The following is a 22,065-nucleotide window of genomic DNA, read 5'->3' as shown; positions in this document are numbered from 1 at the left end:
CATGTGCATCTCTGCAGCCCCCTATATGTGATGTCATTTCCAGTATGACACCTAGGGTTGCCATGTCCCCTTACCCTTGCAGCAGGGGGCGGGGGTGGATGAGGGAGACCTGGCACTTACCAGGGTATTCCTCTTGTGCAGGTGCATTGCTCACATGCTCCCAGTGGGCTAAAGCCCCTGTGAAGAATGGGAGCATGTCTGCAGCCAGGCACGATAAAATCACTTAAGGAAGTGACGTTGTCACAGCCAGCAAGAGCATGCCTGCTGCATGCTGGTCCAGGAGGTTTTTTTGCCTTCTGAGCACGTTCCCTTCCCAGATGAGTGGTGGAGGGGGCAGAGGCTGGGAGCAAGGGATCCTCAGCCCCACTGGAGAATTGGCAGCCCTTGTGACACCATTGCTTCTGGCATCACACTAGATATGACGACATCTGTAGGGGACTGTGAGCATGCCCATTTTGCCCTCTGCCTGCTTCAGAAAGGACCCATTTTCCAGGCCTGACTCCTCCTTCCAATCAGCGGGCAATCAGTGGGCAGAGGTAGGAATCACCAGGAGTTTGCCCACCACCTGCAGGCACCTGGGGAGCCTAATCACAGCAGTGCTCTCTGCTTGCATCTTCCTTGTATCAATTGTCTATCGACTTCCTGATCTTTCCTTTCTTTTCCGAGTCTAACAATTCTACTGGATCATGACACCTAAAGCCTCAAGAATGTATAGATTGCATTTCTACTGCCACAGGTATCTTCAGTGTAGCAATCAAGTATTTGTTCTTTTTGTTCCACTATGACCTCCACCCCCCCCCCCCCGCCCCTTCAGCCAGACAAACTGCCTTACCAGACAGGTACTAGGATTTCTATGTTCAGAGAGCTAGGCAGTTTTATAAACTTAATTGTCAGGTGCATAAGCACCCAATTTTGGTCAGAACCATGGTGCATATGGAAAAGGGGCTTTTAACCCCCCCCCCATTTCCCTTACCAGAAGTAGCCCTATTGGTTACTTACAGGTACTTATGCGAAAAGAGCATGGGCAAAGGTTTACATGCCCCATTCTTTGTCCACCACAGTGAACTGGAGTACTGCACACCTGAGAATTACTTTTTAAAAAGTTACTTGGTTCTTTGAACATCAAACTACCAGCACACATCTGGTAAGGCCCTACATTTCCTGAATGAACTATTACTTCTCTGTACCTTCTATATTCAGCAAAGAGGAAGCATGAAATCTTTTAGCCTATCAAGATCTCTATTGTGCAATTTGAGTGGCAGTGGCTCTGCAAGGTCTCAGGCAGTGATCTTCTAGGTCACATCTACTTGCTCTTTTGAACTGGAAATTCCAGGGATTGAACCAGGGATCGCCTTCATGCAAAGCAGGTCTTCCCCAACTGAGCTGTTCCCCCACTCCCAAACAAGTCATATATAAATCAATGATACATCAGAGCAAATTATTTCAATACGAATTAAAATGAGTTTTAGACACGGAAAAGAATTAGTAGAAAGTAAATAACGTAATGTCATCTATTAAATTGGAGGGGGGAGTTCAAAACAGAGCTGCCATGCATACAAATGAATGCCAATGAACACGTATACTTCTCATGCACATATTTATTTATTTAGAACATTTCCCTGCTGCCTCTCCAGAGAACTCATTGACTGCAATGCTGGGAAACTCTGCAACTGCACATGGAATTGTTTCTAATAGTGTGAGGACCCCTCATTCTCAGAATCCCCATGCGCGGATTAGAACATCTGCAAAGGGTTTGGATGGAGATTGTGAACTTTATTTTCTAGTAGTATGTCCATAGCAAAATAAATTGCAAAGTCGGAATTTTAGACAAAGCACCAACAAACTTGCTATTACCCAGCTCCAGAGGCTGCATGAATAGATAATCAACATTGAACAGCCTGATTTTTTTTTTAAAAAATCATTGATTATCTAGAGGAAAGTAACATAGCCAGCCAATGTACAACACTGTGGGGACAGCTGGCTTTGTGCAACACTTATTCTTTGCCTGAATTTTCAGGCCATTCATGTCTTCTCATAAAAGAAAAGAAGGGAAAATGCGAAAGAAAGAGTTCTAAAGTAGGCTATACACAAATACACAAAAGCAAGCCTGGCTGAGGCTTCCATTGTCTCAGAAAGGCATCGTCACCCTGATCCCTCATTAAGGCTAGGAAAATGCTGGAATGGCATTACAATGAATGCAAACCATTTGCAGCAATCTTCGGCTCACACCATCTCCAAATGAAGGCAGGCGTTGCATAATCCAAGCAGAAAGATCTCCTGACAGGTGGATGATTTATGCTCATAGTCGGAAGAATCTGAGAGCCTGTGGAGGACACAGCGTGAGCAAGGTGGTGGCAAGACAGATGCTCTCAGTGGGCTTGCGGAGGCTGGCAGGCCCCAGCCAGCTCAGGTGCAACCTGAACACTTTTGTATTGAACTCTTATTGCTATGATTCCATCACAGCAAGAGCCCATTTGCATTATTACGTGCATTAGACATACTTTCAAGAGTTGTCCATATGCTACCGGTGAATATTTTCTTTTCCCCATCCGGGTATAACTAATTTGCATACTTGTATATGAAAACTTGTTTTTTTAAAAAAGAGAGAAAGGAGCTGTAGAAAAAGACAACCACACTTCATGTGATTTATGTGCACTGCTTGTTTCATATGATACATTTTTTACACAGATGTAGGAAAATCAGTGTATACCGCACTGGAAAAAAGCCTCCAAAGGGTCAGTGTTGAGGTAAAGCTCTCTTCCGCATCCAGCTAACTGTAGTAAAACCGATACTTGCACAATTTCCCTATGTGACAGTATAATAATTTGTACATATATTTTACATATCTGGGTAAGGAAATATCGTGAGAAATAGTCCTGAATCATTCACAATGTAGACAATTGAAACACCATCTGTAGGTTCCTTGGCTTTAAAATGTGCTTTATGCTTAGACTTTTGGCCTTTTTTGGAAAACTATTCTAACCACTGTTGTTAAATATTAAAGGTTCTTCAACCTGGCGGGTCCAAATTTAACAGAGCGAGAATGAAGCATCTTGGCCGGCATTTATAGAGCCTTTCAAAAGCGAAATCCTGTTGATTAGATGTTTTTTCACAGAGGCAGCTTTGTGGGATAGCCTCCCCTTTCCACCCCATCCTTACCTCCTAAGCATCTAGCTAGTAGGAAACAACTTTTATTTCAAATGATGCTGTAAAAGCAGACCTTGTTGTAAAGAGGGCTCATACATAGCTCCTCATCTAAGTAGGGGCAAACACCAAGAAGACTGCCTTCATATCTTTATAGCTCCTAGTGAAATGGGAGCAAATGTTTAAATATAAACACACTCTATACAAAGCAATGGTAAAGTAATTAAGAAGCTCTGTTATTAATAACTGATGGTGATATTATATTATTCTTGGTTTTTAAAAAGTTGCTGTATTTCTTCATTCAAACCCAACCACTTACAGCTACTTTTGTGCAAGCACTATAATTGCACTAGTGCTAAATTTGATACAGTTTTATTACTCATCACAGAGGAAACATATTCTCTGTTAAGATGCAACAGGTATTTAATTAATGTTAATTACTTATTGCGCTACAATGTACAAACATCACAATTGTAGAGGAAGAATTTTATGTATTATGCTTGCAATAGCAGTAAATGAGCATGCAGAAATGACAGTGAAATTTGCACAATGGGTTGCTTACAATTTGGTTTGTCCTGCTCAATAGGTCACTGGAACAGAACTTTGAATTCCTGAATTTCTAATCCTGTTCTATCAGCACAAAATTTTCCTTTAAGGAGTATCATTACTTCCTGTGAGAAGACCCAGTACTTACAAACAGTAGGTGACCAACAAACCTCTTTCCAGATTGCATCCCTTCAGGCTGCATGTTGGGCTCACATGATTGAATGTTCCTCCATACCCAGAAAAATAAAATCTGAAATACTTCTCAGCACACAGAAAACCAGATGTTGGAGAAAAGACAAGGATAAGCTTAAGTTACATCAGCTGCCTTCTATAGGGTTACCATTCCCCCGCTCAGGGCGGGGGATCCCCTGATCCCACCCTCCCCCTGCGCCCACTTACCTGGCTGGGGGAGACCCTCCCTGTAGTGCCCCCTCCCTGGGTGGTGCGGTGCGCCCCTGGATGCGGGGTGCGTTCCCACGCTGCGAGAGCAGGTGGTGGTGGCAGAGAGAAAGCAGGCAGCTGTTGCAAGAGCACATCGCTCTCACTGCCGCTGCTGCGGCTGCCGTGGCCCACTCTCTTGCCACAGCGGTGGGCGCCCCTATGCAGCCGGCACCAGGAGGGACAAGGGGGTGCAGCTGCCCGCTCTCTCCGCCCTTTCTGCCGTGCGTGACATCGTCATGCAGGCACCTTTGACCTTGCATGATGATGTCACTCCCAGAAGTGACGCCATTGCGCACACTGGGAGCGCTCACACGTATCACAACACCAATAGCACCGAGAGGGTAGGAGCTAGCGTCCCAGTCTCCCACTGGGAGACTAGAGGGACCTGACAACCCTAGGCTTCTACCACTGGAACTGGCATAGCTAAGACACAAATTTTCCACTTCTTTTCCTGTTTATGAGAACTAAGGGCCAAACTAGATGTGGCGGCATCCTTGTGGCTGCCATGAGGATGCTTCCATTTTAAAGTAATTTAAAAATGCTGCAAGGAACTAATCCTAATCAGGCCTGCAATGTGGTGTTCTCGTTACCACTGCATTTTTCAATTGCTGAAACAGCTGTGAGGATGGGTGCAGCCATTCTGGCACTTGATAAGGTGCATGGAGGGAGGGGCAGAGTGTCTCAGTCCACCATCCCATGGGCTTGATCAGGATCGAGCCCTTGTGTCACTTTAAAATGGCAGCATCCTCATGATAGCCTCAAGGATGCCATCGTGTCTAGTTTGGTCCTAAATTCGAGTCTGTCTTCTTATCAGTTATTTTTTCTAGACTGATCCTCTAGTTGATACAGAAACACATACCAGAACATTATTCAAAATACTAAATGAAAAAGAAAAATAAATCAACTAAAATATGAAACCAGATTGAACAGCAACAACACTATAATTTCTTCTGGTCTACCAAAGAGTTAAATGTTTCAGGTTATTTGGGTTGAATCTGGGACTTTGCTGACTCTTAGTTCCTCTCTGCTTTAACTGATAGGGTCAAAGGTGAAACTGCAGATGAGAATTAAAGACACACACATCCCTTTAATCAGATAACACATTCAAAGACTTTCAAATTCCCAAGAAGCCACTTTGCCAAGCACGTCTCAGTCCAATCCATATAAAAAAGTGGAGAGGAGGGAGAAAGTGGCAGGGGAAGTACTTATTCCAGTTGACCAGCATTATAAAAAGGCAGGAAATTAAAGAAATAAATAGGAGCAAAATAGGATAGATAGCTAGCAATTCAAAATGTCTTCTGACTGCAAATTCTCCCTGGAGAGTAACTCCAGCAATTGAAGTTTCACAGTCTGCATCCAAATGCATTTTTAACTTCATTAAGTGTCTGTACTTAAGAACCCTTCATAACAAGTATTTTAATTAGAGATGAGAATGTTACTGAAACATCTCAACTATCCAGATAGAATTCAGCATCACCAAAGAGATGTCCTGGAGGTAACAGGGTCAAGCAGTCTAAAGTATAATATGACAAAGAGAGGGTATTTTTGCCTTCAGTGTGAGAACTAGAAAAATTAATACTCCCCCTGCCATGACAAAAAAAGACAGCCTAGAGAAAGGAATGCTTATAGGAAGTGATTTCTCATCAACATTCTGCTCCTCTTGCTATACATGAATCTGAAAAGGGGCAGGGGGGGGAGGGAGAAAAACCTCCAGCAGTGAGTAAAAACTCCACTAATTCAATGGCATTCTAGTGTTTCTTGCTGGAGATCAGATGCAACTCCAACCCAATTTGCATATAGTACATCCAGTTCAAAGACACAAACACATATTTGCACACATATACATATTGCACGTTTATGCAGACCAGACTCAGAGATACTTCATCTCACACTTGTAGACAAGTTTTTTAATCATTATTTTTAAAATGTGCAACTCAAGACTGAAAAGATAATATTCTTCGCCAATGCACAGGCATAATCATATTGACAGCTAATTAGTCAACTTTCTATTTTATCACAGGCATAAATGAGAGCAATAGTTACGTAATCTTGGAACTGCTCCAATAGAATTATAAGTAAGAAAGGGCAAATGGTACATTAATATTGTGGAATGTGCCCCCCCACACACACACACACCAATTCTTGCTATGGGTTAATTTTTCTTCAGTATTTATCCCTGGTTTACAAGTTTTCAAACTGGAAGTGCAATCATTTTCATAACTATCAACCATATTGGCATGTCAAAGAAAAATGAGCAACAATTTTTAAAAAATAACCTGGGATCAAAAACGGACCATGCGATTTCATGCCCATTCAGGAGGACTTTAATGATTCTTGCATACATAATCTCCCCTTTTCATTTTCCATGCGAAATGATAAAGCAGTTACTACCTTAATATTTTCTTCATTAAGCTGTCTGCATTTTCTGGCAAGATCAGAATCAGACCCACAAGCAATGTGCGGCACATGAGACAGAAAGTTACCCAGTATTTCAGAGATTTACCAAACCTGGCTGCAATTCTCTAGATAAATTCTGTGGATTACAAACTGAGGAACTCCTTGATAAAGGCAATCACACCGAGGCTGTTGTTTGACCCTTTTCAGATCAAAGTGTAAGATCCTTTTGCCTTTGCCGAAGAAGAACACTGCGGTCAACAACCCTTACCCAGGAGACTGGCAAAAGATAAAGGACACAATAACAGAAATAGGGAAACTGGCTGAACTAACAGTCGGATGTCTTTTGACAGGATACCCTACGCGTGGTCATCTAACGAAACAGAGTTTTCACTAAACACTTTACAAAATACAAGCCTACAAGTGGATTCTCTTTCATAGATACATTTGTGCATTATTTTTGCACAAATACTATTTATTTTACAAAACATATATATCACTTCACAGTTAAAGCAGTCAAAGCAGTTCACAACAGCAATTAACAAAAACTGTTATAAAATCAAAAATGGCGCCAGGAAAAAAGAAATGGAAAGATGAATGCTCCAATGTAGATCTTATTATCAAACACAAGATTAAACATCTAGAGCAAGATGATGGGCAACTTCAAACTTTCTTGGATGAGGGAAAATATTTAGGTTCTTTCCAATCTGTTTTAGGCCTGGTTATAGAACTGAAACACCTTTGGTTTCCCTGGAGGATGACCTGCGCCAAGAGATGGACTGAGGTAGTATGTGACTCTGTTAATTTACTTGGATGTCACAATGGCTTTCAGTACCATCCATCATGGTATTTTTCTGGGCTGCCATTCTAAACTGGGATTGGGAGGCATCATTCTAGTCCTACCTGGAAGATAGGTTTCAGAAGGTGGTAAGGGGAACTGCTGCTCAGCCCCTTGGCTTTTGGGGTCCCACAAGGTCCCATCTTATCCCCTATGCTCTTTAACATCTACATGAAACCACAGCAGGAGGTCATCTGGAGATTAGGGCTGGACTGTTACCAATGCATGGATGACACTCAGCTCTGTCTTGTGGTTTGGGCTAATGGAGGTCGTAGAAACCCTATACTGGTGCCTGGCCTGGAGGAAATTTTGGAGCAGATGTGGGCTAATAAACTAAAGCTTAATCCTGAGAAGATGGAAGTGCTACGGGTGAGTGGAAGGTCTGACCCAGGATTCAAGGTGTCACCATTCTGGGTGGGCTTGCACACCCCTGGAAGGAACAGATCCACAATCAGAGAGTGCTTAGTAGTTCATATCAATGCAATGTGCAATGCTACTGCAATGTGCTCCACGTGGGGTTGCCTCTGAAGACAGTTTGAAAGCTTCAGTTAGTACAAAATACAGCAACAGCAAGACTAAAGTAAACTACTGAATTACTAATCAAGAGCAACAGTTACAGAAGTTTACTGAAGTAAACTACTGAATTACTAATCAAGAGCAACAGTCACATCTTGCCTTTTTCAAAAGTACTTTACACTGGATTAGGTAAAGGTAGTCCCCTGTACAAGCATCAAGTCAGTAATGACACATGGGGGGACGTCGCACCATGACGTTTTCTTGGCAGACTTTTTACAGGGTGGTTGGCCATTGCCTTCCCCAGTCATCTACACTTTATCCCCAGGAAACTGGGTACTCATTTTACCTACCTTGAAAGGATGGAAGGCTGAGTCAACCTTGAGCTGGCTACCTGAACCTGGCTTCCGCCAGGATTGAACTCAGGTTGCGAGCAGAGCTTGGGCTGCAGTACTGCCGCTTACCACTCTGCTCTGGGCTCTTATTTACACTGGAATAAATATGGGGAAATGCTGTATGCTGATCATGGCCTTTGAAGCCCTCTATGTTTGGGCACTATAGTACGTAAAGGACTGCTTCCTCCTATGTAAACCTGCTGAAGAATTAGATCTTCAGCAGAGGCCTTTTTAGAGAAACTGACTACTAGGACCTTTTCACACAGTAGCATTTTAACTGTGGGAACTCTCTTGTGCCCCTGCCAGGGGATTGGCAATCCTACAAAATAACCATTTTGGAATGGTCTCGGATACTACAAACACTCAGAGGATTAAGCAAGCTAATTTATCCTCCTCCTTGTTTTATCAGACTTTTAGCTGCTCTTAACATTCTGCACTTTCTGGAACACACTCAGTCTTCATCAGCCTGATGGAGGGTATCTTTTCCAGTTACTTTACAAAATCTTATTTCCAGTTACTTTACCATTTTCTGCACAGCCGGGTCTCCTGAATATAAACCCCCCTGTCCTGTCTATGGGTGATTTGATTTTGCTCCTTTTGCAATAGTCACAAGGGATGCACTTTACTACTAGATAAGGTACAAGAAGGAAAACCGTGAGATCTCATGGCAAGGAATATCCAGTTCCCCCCTTAGCTCCTTCCCTCCTGCTGCTGCTCACTATCAACTCCCCATCTTCCCAATGATGATCATTTCCCTCCTGTTTACATTATCCCCATCTTCTATTATCCCTAATCTCTTGATCAGCTGCACAATTCCTATGCCCTATCCTGTCTTCTTCATCCTGGACTCTCTTACTTCCAAGATACCACAATGAAACTGTAGGAGAATGCCTCAGCAGGCACACTGTGTGATTTCTACACCAATCCATAATGCTAAACTCCAGAGTCCAGACAGTTTTTTTAAAAAACAAAAACACATTTTAAAGTTCAGATGTTACAACTAAGATTTAGGGGACAGCGCAAGACGTATATGAATTCTCCTGTTTCTACTGTTTGTATAATTAATTCCCTGATTCCTTCACCAGGCTACTCAATCAAACCCCAGGCTTAAAATCCATGGCTTCCCATGTCCTCATCCACTCACACCTTCTCGAGTCTCTAGCCCCTGTGAGAGATTTTTCACCAAACCAAAATAGTCACTTGATTTCCACATTTACAGTCTGAAATCACATCTCTTACAACCTATCCCAATTTTCCAGCAGTCCATTCCTACATGGATGGATACGTATCTCTCAACCTTTGAAGCCTCTTGGACCTTGAGGGCGTTCCATTTGCAGTTTCTGGGGAGTGTGAGAGAGGGATGGGCTTTGTTCTGCTTTATATGTATAAACTATAAACTTAATAAAACTAGAAATAAATATAAATCCATGTCAGATCTTTCCCCCACACCCATTAGTTTAAATGTACACAAACATTCAGCGATGTTATACATAATGACTAAGGGAGGGAGGGACTGAAAATTGATGGCTGCCAGTTATTAGCCAATTATATACAAAAAATCATAAAGGATTGTGAATCTTAAATAGCTAGAAGGTATAAAAGCCATGTTTTAAATTCAGTACTTCTTTCTTAGTTTAGGCTTGAGAACTTGGCCTTCACAGTAATAGGGGCATGCGTTCTGCCTCCAAATGCAGTCAGGTCTGTTTGTAAAAACAAGAGCATAAAAATATTTTCGGAGCTAATACAACCGGATTTCCAATTGGATTTGTGCAGCACCCCTTTCCATCACATGAAGCATGCTCTATTTTTGTTCATCTGACAGAAAAGGAAAACTATCAGCACTAATTTGACTGCTGTGAGTGCACTCAGACAAGAAACGTGTTGGACACTTATTCTGATTTTTAGATTGTCGGCTCCTGAACATGAAAGTCGTGTTGCAGACTGCAGGCAAAATCATCACCTGGCGCAGACAAAGAGTGTCCCAGACGGTGGAAAATGACAGATGCTGCAGACTGGCAGGAACTCCAAGCAGCTGACCAAAAGGCTAAACTATAGGCTAAACCGGGGGGGGGGGGGTGGCCTGGTTTGCAACTGGCCCAGTGTAGTGTTGCTTGGAACTGTTTCTATAGTTTGATACACAGGGACTATGTGAGGGACAGCTCTGTATGAGATCACACGTGTGATATTTACAGCTTGTAATTTTAGTGTTTCTTGATACCCTGTCTGCTTTGATTGATTGAGGAGGTCATGCGGAGTTCTTCGATGTCCAGCATGTGTGGTGCCAAGCCCACAAAGGTTTGCCTGTTCAAGCATTCTGTGAACACTCCTTGATGCCAGCAGTTTAATATTACTCAGGCTGGGCTTCACATTAGAAAAAAAAATCTGGTCCAAATATTATTTGCTTATATTTGTTTCAGTTTGAAGAACAGTTGCACAAAATACCAAAATTCAGGATATTCTATAAAATCAGAACATTTCCATCCTTAGAAGTTTTTTTTTTAAAGTTAAGTCTTTATGCATGAGTCACTGCCAAGAACTGTTAATATTTTACATACACAAGATATCAACCCTGTTGCCTTCTACAGCAGCTGATACATGGAATGAGAGACAAAAATACAACCGATGAAATCATTTACAAAGTAGCCCTTTTACAGATGTAACGCAGATGAGCTATAAGTTAAACCAAAGCATTTCCAAGCAAACGTGCACAGGTGCCAAGGAGAAAGGGCAAAAGGCAGCTATTGTCTTGAGGCTTATGTGGAAAGATGCCACAACAAACTCAACTCTACCTCTTGTGGGCATGTCTCCGAGTCCCCCTTAGTTATAATTTTGCATGCCTGTTGCTGTATTTCTGGTGCCTAAGCAAACGTTCGCCCTTTATCACCTCCCTTGGGCTAAATCAACTGAATATTTTTAAAGGAATATTATTTTCCTAGTAAGAAAAAAATGCTAATTTTTATTTTAGCCTGAAAGCTGAAAATGTAACAAACGGGGATTTTTGTAAGTCAACGTAAGGTGAATGTACTTTGGTTAATTAAAAATGATGGCCTTCCAACTGATGTTGTTGGAAGTCAGGAAGACTTTTCAGTCGACAGACTAATTCCAGAAGAAAAAGAAAACTGATCCACAGTAAATAGAAGAATTACAATGAAAGAAATTATAGAGTTTTCGGGCCACGTTGATAGATATTGTCGAGTTACACTAGAAGTGCATTTCCAATAGAGCGCTTTAAAATAAGTTTAGTAAATTAGTTGAAACAAATCCTTGAAATACTTCTGTAATACCCATTTTTGGTTTTTGTGGTTGCCATCTCCCCTGATAGTTACTAGTTACTACCCCCTGCCACTCCTCACCTGTCCGGGGGAGGCAGGTGAAGCACATGGCAAAATGATACGCACATGCCCTTGAAATGACATCACTTCTAAAGAATTGGCACCGCTTCGTTTGAATCAGAAATGATATCATTTCAAGCCCCGTGGAACACGTGCATACCCATGGAAGAAGAGCTGGTGCTCCCGCTCTGACACATCACTCCCCTCCAATGAATAACCCTGGCTGTTTTATCATTTTTCTTTCCCTCCAATTAACATGACATGCATCAAGAGGATAATTTTAGGACACAGAATTCAGGCTTGATTATCTGAATTTGGCTGTTCCAGTTTACTGTTTTATTCTAAGCCTACATTATGTTAAGCTATAATTTGATAAGCAAGTTCGGTTTTCTAAAAAAGAATGGAAATCAAACCACAGATAAATTGAGTCTATAATCCACATTTGTAGTCCTTGTGCTTGAAACCAAAACATCTTAGCAGCCATTGAAAGGGGGAAAGTAGCATAAGAGTATACTCAATAAGATGACTCCATTTCTTTAATATTTTGCACTAAATGTAAATACTACAGAACTGAGCACAAGCAATATCACAAAAAGAATTTTTTCCTTTGACTTATCTATTTAGAAATATTTGTGTTTGAATATCCTTAAAAGGTTTCCAGCTTTGTTTCTTCCCAGTTTAAGGCAATCATGACTTACTTTTCCTCATATGTTGACTTCTGTTTTCTACTTGGCAGGGTAATGGTATTAGACTGTGAAAGAAATTTACCTTAGCAATCTATTATGCACGGGTCTTTTGCAAAGGAGATGTTGCTCTGAAGAATGGTATTAAATAAGCTTTTTTCTATGGCCTCATAGAAGGAGATAACACAATTTTATTTATAAAGTCTGAGGTTGCTTATGTGTACTGTTTTTGAGAGCATGCCTAAATATATTTTGCCACACATTCTATGTATGTCCTTTCTTATGGTTAGACTACACTATGCCCTTTACTCAGGGCTTTTTTTCAGGAGGAACGTGGGGGAACGGAGTTCCGGAACCTCTTGAAAATGGCCACATGGCTGGTGGCCCCGCCCCCTGATCTCCAGACAGAGGGGAGTTTAGATTGCCCTCCGCACCGCTCCAGCGGAGCAGAGGGCAATCTAAACTCCCCTCTGTCTGGAGATCAGGGGGCGGGGCCACCAGCCATATGGCCATTTTCTCTGAGGGCAACCCACTGAGTTCCACCAACTCTTTTCCCAGAAAAAAAGCCCTGCCTTTCCTGAATATGAAGTACAAGTTTGGGACCTGCAAGGACTTGTTGCGGGCGGGGGGGGGAGATAACTCATCATGTCCTCTTTCCTTTCCCTACCCCTCCCATGGTCTCCCCATTCCCCTGCTTCTTTCGCTTCCTTCCCACCCACCTTCGCCTCTCCCCTCTGACCCAGTTGCATGTTACCAGCTAAGCCATGCCCAGTTGCATGTTCGGGAACCTGCAAGAACTTGCAGGGAGTACTTCATTTTCTCCCCTTCCCCACACTATTTCCTCCTTGCTTCTTCCTGGCAGCCTCAATTTGCTCACCTTTCCCTCTGTCCCCCTCTCCTTCAAGCCCACTAAACAACTTACTTTTTATCTGCCCTCCATTTTCAACTGTATTGATCAGTTTACTTCATTTATATACTGCCTTTCTCCATAACAGAGACCCAAAGCAACTTACATCATTCTACTTGCCTCCATATTATTCTCACAAAAACCTTGAGAAGTAGATTAGGCTGAGTAACTGGGTCAAAGTCACCCAGTGACTGCAGGATAGTGATTTGAATCAAGGTCTCCACATCCTACTCTGAAACTCTAACCATTATACTACGCTGGATTCTTTGGGAGGGGGGGATGCTGTTGAATAATAGCAAGCAGCCAGTTCTGGTGAGTCATACAAGTCATGCAGCATCAAGTCATCTGCTGCTTTCTTCTGTGCCTCCAATGTTAATAGACCATGTATTCAGGTAGCAGCTTAATGAAGAACCTGTAGAGGACATGCTATACTACAACACTATTCACATATTAAAAATGTGTGCCATGAATGAGCCCTATGCTTATTCAAGGACAAACAACAGTTTGCACTCCTCATATAGATGGGAAGCACAAATTATACTTGGTTGATTTGGATGTAATGGTAAAAGTAGGGTTTGCCTTAACTCAAAAGTCATCATTGCTCCAAGTACACATGAAAACAAAGGAATTTTTGAGAATCAGGCAAATTCCTATCGTGAAAAACCAGAGTGTGACATTCTGAACATACGGCTTTCATGTTACATAAGAGTAGAGTAAATGTACATAGGAGAAAATGGAATTGTGCTGACTGGCTCTACCCCTGTCGCTATAAAATTCACCAGGACTTGTGAACAGAGCTGCATGTTTACAAATGTATGTGTGAGCTCAACTGGAGTCCTGGCAAAGGTAGAGCCTCTGCTATTGCACAGCTTTCAAGTCATACCACATGCACACAGAAGAAGAACCAGCAGGCACAGTTCGATTCCCTCCCATACTGTACTTTAATTCTTTTGGCTGAAACAAGAAACTAAATTATATGGATTGGGGCAGGAGCCAAGACTAGCTCCTGCACTTCACTGCATGTCGAATACACACACTGAGGCTATAAATTCTCAGTGCAAACTCCATGCATATAATGAATATAATGAATGCCTGCATTCTATGACATTGCAAGTTTTCAGGTGCTATTTTAAGAGGATTGTTGCAAAGCCAAAGTAAGCAATTACAATTTTGAGTGTTAGCTTGTTTAGACCTGATCAGAAACATTCTAAATGTAAGATTTTGGGGTTGCTCATGTAAAGTCAGCATCACTGGGCCACAACTCAACCTATTAGTTGCTTAAAATATTAGTAATAGGAAAGGTTAATGGAAAGCCAAGAAAACAAATAGTGCAGTGCTGACCAGAGTTCCATCCCTCTCAGTCCACTGAAGTCAATGGTCTTAAAGGGTGTAACCCTCCTTAGAAGAACTGCAGTTAGATCTTAAAGATACTTAAAACAGCATCTTAATGAAGACTTATTCCTTGGCAGAATATACCCTATACATTTATTTCCTTTAGGAAGGCAAAGAAGAATAATATATCTAAACAGTAACTTTTTACTTAGCAGGTGTAATTTAGTTAACCTGAGTTTTAAAAAAATAGCACTGGAACTGTATTAATGAAAGAATTAATAATGGTTGTTGGGGGTTTTCCGGGCTGTATTGCCGTGGTCTTGGCATTGTAGTTCCTGACATTTCGCCAGCAGCTGTGGCTGGCATCTTCAGAGGTGTAGCACCAAAAGACAGAGATCTCTCAGTGTCACAGTGTGGAAAAGATGTAGGTCATTTGTATCTACTCAGGAGGGGTGGGGTTGAGCTGAGTCATTCTGTAAGAGTTTCCCAGGGTGTGGAATGCTAATGGCGGGAGGCTTCACTGTAACCTGAGGAGGTTCTTTTGCATATGGATTGGTGCTTGATGTGCTAATCTTCTCTGCAGGGCTATTGTCGGGTGTGGAGTGTTTTGTTGGCCTGGTGTTTTTCAGAACTGGAGCCCATGCTCTGTTCATTCTTAAGGTTTCTTCTTTCCTGTTGAAGTTTTGCTTATGCTTGTGAATTTCAATGGCTTCCCTGTGCAGTCTGACAAAGTAGTTGGAAGTGTTGTCCAGTATTTTGGTGTCCTGGAATAAGATACTGTGCCCTGTTTGAGTTAGGCTATGTTCAGCCACTGCTGATTTTTCAGGCTGTCCAAGTCTGCAGTGTCTTTCATGTTCTTTTATTCTTGTCTGGATGCTACGCTTTGTGGTCCCGATGTAAACTTGTCCACAGCTGCAGGGTATACGGTATACTCCTGCAGAGGTGAGGGGGTCTCTGCTGTCTTTTGCTGATCGTAGCATCTGTTGTATTTTTCGGGTGGGTCTGAATACTGCTTGAAGGTTATGCTTTTCCATAATCTTTTTTCCACACTGTGACACTGAGAGATCTCTGTCTTTTGGTGCTACACCTCTGAAGATGCCAGCCACAGCTGCTGGCGAAACGTCAGGAACTACAATGCCAAGACCACGGCAATACAGCCCGGAAAACCCCCAACAACCATCGTTCTCCGGCCGTGAAAGCCTTCGACAATACAAAGAATTAATAGTTGTCCAGTTTTTGTAGCACTGGAAAATCTTCTGTTTCATTTGGAACTAAATAGCAAAGCCCACATATTGTTATCCTGTGTGTTTTAATCAGTTACAGAGTGCTTGATGTTGACTTGCAAGGAACTGAGAAATAAACAAAAACAAGGCTATTTCTCTCCTGTCTCAGTGCTGATTGATTATCAAATGAACTTATGGTACACCATCCAATTAGTGAACAAGCATCAGCCCTTCAGATAACAAATGAGTCTGGCCAGTCACTAAAAGAGATCTCAAGAATTTCAAATGACAGCAAAGCATAAGTAATTAAAGATAGCAACTGTAGATTCATAGATGCTAATACACAGGGAATACCTTGGCCATTACCAGCAGGAGAAAAACTGGAAATGAATAGACCATAGCAACAGTGGGAAAGAAAAGGCTTCTTTTCCTAACCAATGCAGGCGGCCTGATTCTCTAAGCATTGTTGTTGTTGGTGGCTCCATCAACAAGGACAAGTGTTTTGGGAACAAGGCTATATTCAGCAAGCACCTGTTGTATCCTAATAACTGCAGGTTACTCCCTTATTTGTATAGGGACATTTGCTCCTCAACTATTTGTCCCTCTGTCCCTCAGACAGAACAAACACCAAAAGCAAAGTTTATTTTCTTATTACCTCTGTTTTTTTCTTGCTCCTTTCCCTATTTTGATGACAGGAGCACTTCTACAAGAATAGTAGTGTTTCTTTTACCCAGAACTACCCCCCCCCATTCCATTCCATGTTATTGCTTTTAATTGTTTCCCACCCAGAAATTTGGCATGATACAAATTTGTATCTATTCTATTTATATTATTTACATTATAAAAACACTTCCCTGGGTTCCTTAGAGAAAAAATGTGATAGCCTGTACAGTTGTAATGATATACAATGACCGTATACAATATATTTATTATCTATACACTAAGAAGAGAAAGCATACAAGAGAACACACATGCCCACGCTTTTTTTTCTATACTGGGAATTTCCTTCTGGAAAGGTCGAAAGTGCTTTCAAAGGATCTAGCACTCAAAGTGTCATCTGGCTGGGCCGTGTTGGAAATAGGATAATAGGCTAGGTGGACCTTTCATCTGATCAAAGAGAGTTTTTAAAAAAATGTTCTTGGTATTTTCCAACTGCTTTAGTGAAGCTGTTTACAGAAGACAGTTCAGCATAAGTTTTAGCAAGAGATATGATGTTAAAACTTGATTTTATTTCAGGTCCAGCAAGTAAATCTTATGAATAAATAGATTTGGGCTGTCAATTTTAAAGCATACTGTGCCATCAGAACCCAGCAACTGCTGTGGCCAACAGGAAAGTTGCAACAGTAAATGTTATTATAGACATGTAATTGAATTGAACAGGTTTACATTTGAATAGATTTGCTACAGCGTGATCTCTGACACGGGAATAATATCTTTACCTGTACATAAAACCAGGTTTGAGATGCAGTGTGCCAGAGACTGGGGGCATGGGGGAGGGGATAAACTGCATCACACTTAAAAGAAGGGAGAAAATTGAGTCAGTTTTTCATTTGATTTGCTTACAAGAGAAATTACAAAGACTGACCATATATCACAGATCATAAACAACATCCCATTAGCAAAATTCTAAAAGTGATTAAAAGGAAAGTGAAATAAAACCTAAGAAATGTGAAGTGTTGTGATCTGGCTCCAAGTATTAAAAAGCACAATCACAACCTGCTGCTGAAAGACTGAATAAGGAATAAGGGTGACATCTCCTGTTAGCCTCTGAAATTGGTCTCTCAGAATCATGGTTAGGTCGTATTAACACAGAACAGATCCTACTTCAAGATTTATCCCTATTGAGGAAAGCAACCTCCTAGACTGCCATTTTAACATCTTCTACCAGCATTTCATTTAGTGGCCAAAACCACAAGTACTAACAGGCAAATACTTTCTCAACTTGTAAATTAGGGCTAGTTATAATGAGCCTACTCCACTGAGAGCAATCTTTATGTCCAAGAAATGGGTGATTTCTCACATTCCAAAGAAGCAGGAAGTTCAAATGAGTCATTAGTAAAGTAGCTGTTCCTCTGATGGGGATGGGGGATCCCCTGCTCCCACCCTCCATCCTCCAGGCCTCCAGGGCATGCTCCCAGGATGGCATGATGATGTCAGTCCTGGGAATGATGTCATCGTGGTGCACCAGCAGTGCTCCTGCACTTCACACGGAGCAGATTTGGGTCCCAAACTCCCAGAAGCGACACCATCGCACAGGCCCAGGAGCGCACAAGGAATGCATGAAAAAGAATAAGGTGAGCGCCAGGTCCTCCTTTCCACTGGGAGGTAAAGGGACCTAGCAACCCCAATTACTAGGGTTGCCAGCTAGCCTGGAGAAAAATGTACTGTCCCTTTAGTGGAAGCCTAATTGAATGTTATTTACCAGGTGATGTTATTTACTTCATGGCATAAAAGGTTTGGCTACTCATTTCCACACATAAAAGGATAGAACATTTTTCTTCAGGCTGATTGGCAACCTTATACATCATGTTTTTAATTTTCTCACTTTAATGGTAACATACAGTGGGGAATTCATAGCTTTCCCTCCCCCAGAGAGGTGTACATACCAGGTGCAGAAGCAAGCCATGAGTCCAATTGTAGGAGAAATATAGAAGGTGGCTCATTTACATGGCATGGCATCTACCACTGCCATGTGCATCTACTGTGCATCATGGCTAATCCATCCCTAGAAAGAGAACTTGCTAATTGTTACTGCCATTCCTCCTGTCCCTTTTCAATAATATTGTTGGGTCATCTGATTGGGATCCCCTTTTCAGATTGGTTATGTCCCTACCCCCTCCAGTTGGTGGACTCTTTGTACATATTCCCATGTAATGTCCTTATGTGCTCCAGTTCAGGCTTAAATGGATTACGCCATGTTTTGATAAATGGAATATTTTTCCTTTAGCGACATCAGAGCAAAAAGTTCATTTCCTCTTAGAGGATTCTGACTACAAAAACACTTATTTTGTTGTTCGATTTCTAGAGGCCGCAGAGAAATGTCAAAGAGAGGTGTTTTTAGACATGGGTTCTATGTAAGTTTTCTTTTAGCCTTATTGTTCAAGTCCTAGGTCCAAGAACAGGGGAAGAAGAAGACTGCCATTCCTTCCAAATAGGTTCAGGTCAGTTTCTACGCTGTTTAGATTATGATAAATTTCCCTCTTTAATGTATAGGTTGCACATGAGTTGAAATTCCCTTAAAGAAAGATTTTGGCTTCGAGGCTATACCTAATTGACTTTTGGGATTCTTATAGGGTAAGGTAGAGAAAGATCAATTGGTCTTCTCTTGAAAGGCACAGAATTGAAATTCAGGAGATCCTTATTTCCTCTTCTAATAATGTACCCACTTTAGAATCTAAGAAAGTTTCAACAGGCCTAGTAGTTTTGGCAAGATGATACTTATTGAAGATAATAGGAAAGTCTCTTTCACTATTTTTAAAGTCAAACAAGACAAAATAATGGCTGAGAGAAGGATCCATGTTGCTCACTTTCACAAACTTACATAAATCTTACCACTTTAGGATGCGGGGAAAATCCTTAACACATTGAAAAACAGAGCAGCCACATAAGTCAGAGCTCTAACAATGGTTTTCAATTCTAACAGGCCAAATATGCTAAACAGCACAGTCTATTTGAAAAGGTGTCACATTCAAGCATGCTTTTCATGTTTGAGTTCATCTAAAAGCATCCATTAAGGTTTTTGTACTGTGAAACAAATTAGGTTTTCCACCAGCAAGAATCCTACCAGAATCAGGATAATAAAAGACCAAGTCCTGTGTCTCTTAAAATCCCCGCTGAATTAGCCAGGAATTTTTCCGGAGTAAGACTAAAGGCAGAAGGCTTTGGCTCACAGGCTCATAGCATCTGCCAAAGCAGCCACACAAAATGAGGTTTATTCTTAGTAAATATAATCCAATAAGAATACGTCTGTAGGTGTGTGATAGGCCTAATTTTTTCCTGCCATCTCTCTGTCAGCCAGTGTTCTTTTGGAAACAGCACTTGAGAGAAAACTGGTTACCTGGGGGCGGGGGGGGGGGGGGGAAGTGTATGTTTCACTTTCTGAACTGAAGATCAAATTATATTTCACTGCAAAAGGCACTTTAAAGTGATTGCTTAACAGACATTATTGTCTATTGAGACAACTCAACGCGAATTTCACTGGATATGAACAGATTTGTGGCACATGTAATAATGAAATCTGATTCACATGAAAAGCAAAAAATATAAGTGAAATTTCTCTCTTTTCCACCAGGATATAAAGAAACTGTTTACTTGTTTATTTGTAATTTTATAGATCCTAACCCTAAATATAATACAGTATTATAGATCCTAACCCTAAATATCTATAGCTCCTAAGACCTTCCTTATAGAAAGATGTGTAATACACCTCTAAATCTTATACTTATTGCCATGGGATTAAACAGAAGCTGATCACTAGGAGGTGTACTACAGTGAGCAACAAATCAACAGTCAGAACCCTGGAGGAATCTTCTCCATTGCCAAGGGACCTCATTCACCACCCTGCTATTCCTTTGAATATGTGTATGAAGAGGGCCAGGTGGTGCTAGCATGGATGCTAGCAACATAGGGTTGCCAGCTTCCAGGTAGTGGCTGGAGATCTCCCGGAATTACAGCTGGTCTCCAGGCCACAGAGATCAGTTCACCTGGAGAAAATGGCTACTTTGGGGGGTGGACTCTATTGAATTATTCTATGCCAAGATCCTTTCCCTCTTCAAACCCCACTTTCTCCAGGTTTCACCCCCTAGATCTCCAAGTATTTCCCAACTTGGAGCTGGCAACCCTATAGCAACACGGGCCTTCCAAAAAGGCAGCAAAGCAAATGGCAGATCTCTAGGAGTTCCACACTCTTATCTAAGACTCCTAATCCATAAGATGGAGATCACTGGTCTAAGGAAAGACATCTCATTACTTGCTTTCTGGCTTTTTGTTTAAGAAGGCATCTGGTTGCTGTTGATTTTAGTTATTTCTGTTTCTGATTCTTAGCTTTTAGATTTTGAATATTTTCCTGGAGTTTTCTTTATTATTATTTTTAATTGGAGAAACCTATAAACAAAATCTCTCAAGGATTCACATACAGCATATACATTTTACAGCTACCAAAAGCCAACGAGATATATGGTCAACATGTACATCCAATGAGAAATTATAAAGTAGTGACAAGTGGTTAAAATCAGAGCATCACAAATGCAGAGCATGTATTTTTTACACAGAGATGTTTCATCCAACAGGATACAATGACTGGTTGATCTGTTCAGATTGGTTTATGATTCTTAGCAGTGTCTGGGGAAAGATACATAAAGAAATCAGCCTTACCTTCTTTCAGCATTCCAACTTTTAGACACTTCATGAAGCGACAAGCTTGGCAGGACTTGCGCCTGCGCTTTGTGATTTCACATTCATTTGTTGCTGGGCAGCTGTATTCTATGTTACCTGTTGCATTCAGGATTCAGAAAAAGAAGCCAATGAGAAATGTTAGTTGACAGATCATTCTAATAGACATAGGACAAACATAGTTAGTGAAAGCATATGTAATCAACAGTCACTGTAACTAGATTAAATTATTTTTACAAAAAATGTCAAGCTCTGAGAGCGCATAAAAATTCCATCTTCTGTTCAGAACAGATAACAAAAAAATGCCACACTTATAATTGTGTGTGCTGATGTACACTCTTATAATCATATGATAAATGCACGCATAAAGTATGCAGATTGGACCTAACTACTTTGAGAGTAGTCACTGGGTTGGATCCATCCAACTTTTCTCTCAATCTTGCCCAGTTCCCCTCCCTACTACAACCCCAGTCTCATATGGATTTTGTACACGTAGGTCCCTTGACCCCTACCATAGCCTTTTTTGGTTGTCCTTCCTTTTTTCACCAGCACAAAACCTGGTTGGATCCAACCTAATGGGTGGATGAACATTGTAGCAGTATGATCCACAGGATCTGAGTCCAGTGGCACTTTAGAGACCAATGAAATGTCCAAAGTGTTAACTTTTGAGAGTCAAAGCTCCCCTTCTTCAGACACCAAGACCATGTAGCAGGATGGACCATGTGCCATCCAACATCATTGCTGCGTGTATTCCATGAACTGTTTTATTAAGGTAACAGTGAGAGATCTCTGTCTTTTGGTGCTACACCTCTGAAGATGCCAGCCACAGCTGCTGGCGAAACGTCAGGAACTACAATGCCAAGACCACGGCAATACAGCCCGGAAAACCCACAACAACCTAACAGTGTGATGTAAAGAAAATAGTG

General features: G+C 41.4%; 1 protein-coding gene across 1 annotated transcript in view; it reads right to left on the bottom strand.

Moving 5' to 3' along the window:
• Nucleotides 1-22,065, bottom strand: part of ESRRG (estrogen related receptor gamma) — a 273,255-nt gene that overhangs the window by 167,568 nt on the left and 83,622 nt on the right. The window contains exon 3 of the mRNA XM_054997021.1: nucleotides 21,122-21,238. Within this exon, the coding sequence (XP_054852996.1) occupies nucleotides 21,122-21,238 (117 nt within the window). The remainder of the gene's footprint in view (nucleotides 1-21,121; nucleotides 21,239-22,065) is intronic.

Source organism: Eublepharis macularius, chromosome 1 (genome assembly GCF_028583425.1).
Source record: "Eublepharis macularius isolate TG4126 chromosome 1, MPM_Emac_v1.0, whole genome shotgun sequence".
Classification (NCBI taxonomy): domain Eukaryota; kingdom Metazoa; phylum Chordata; class Lepidosauria; order Squamata; family Eublepharidae; genus Eublepharis; species Eublepharis macularius.
This window is presented reverse-complemented; position numbering and strand designations above follow the sequence as displayed.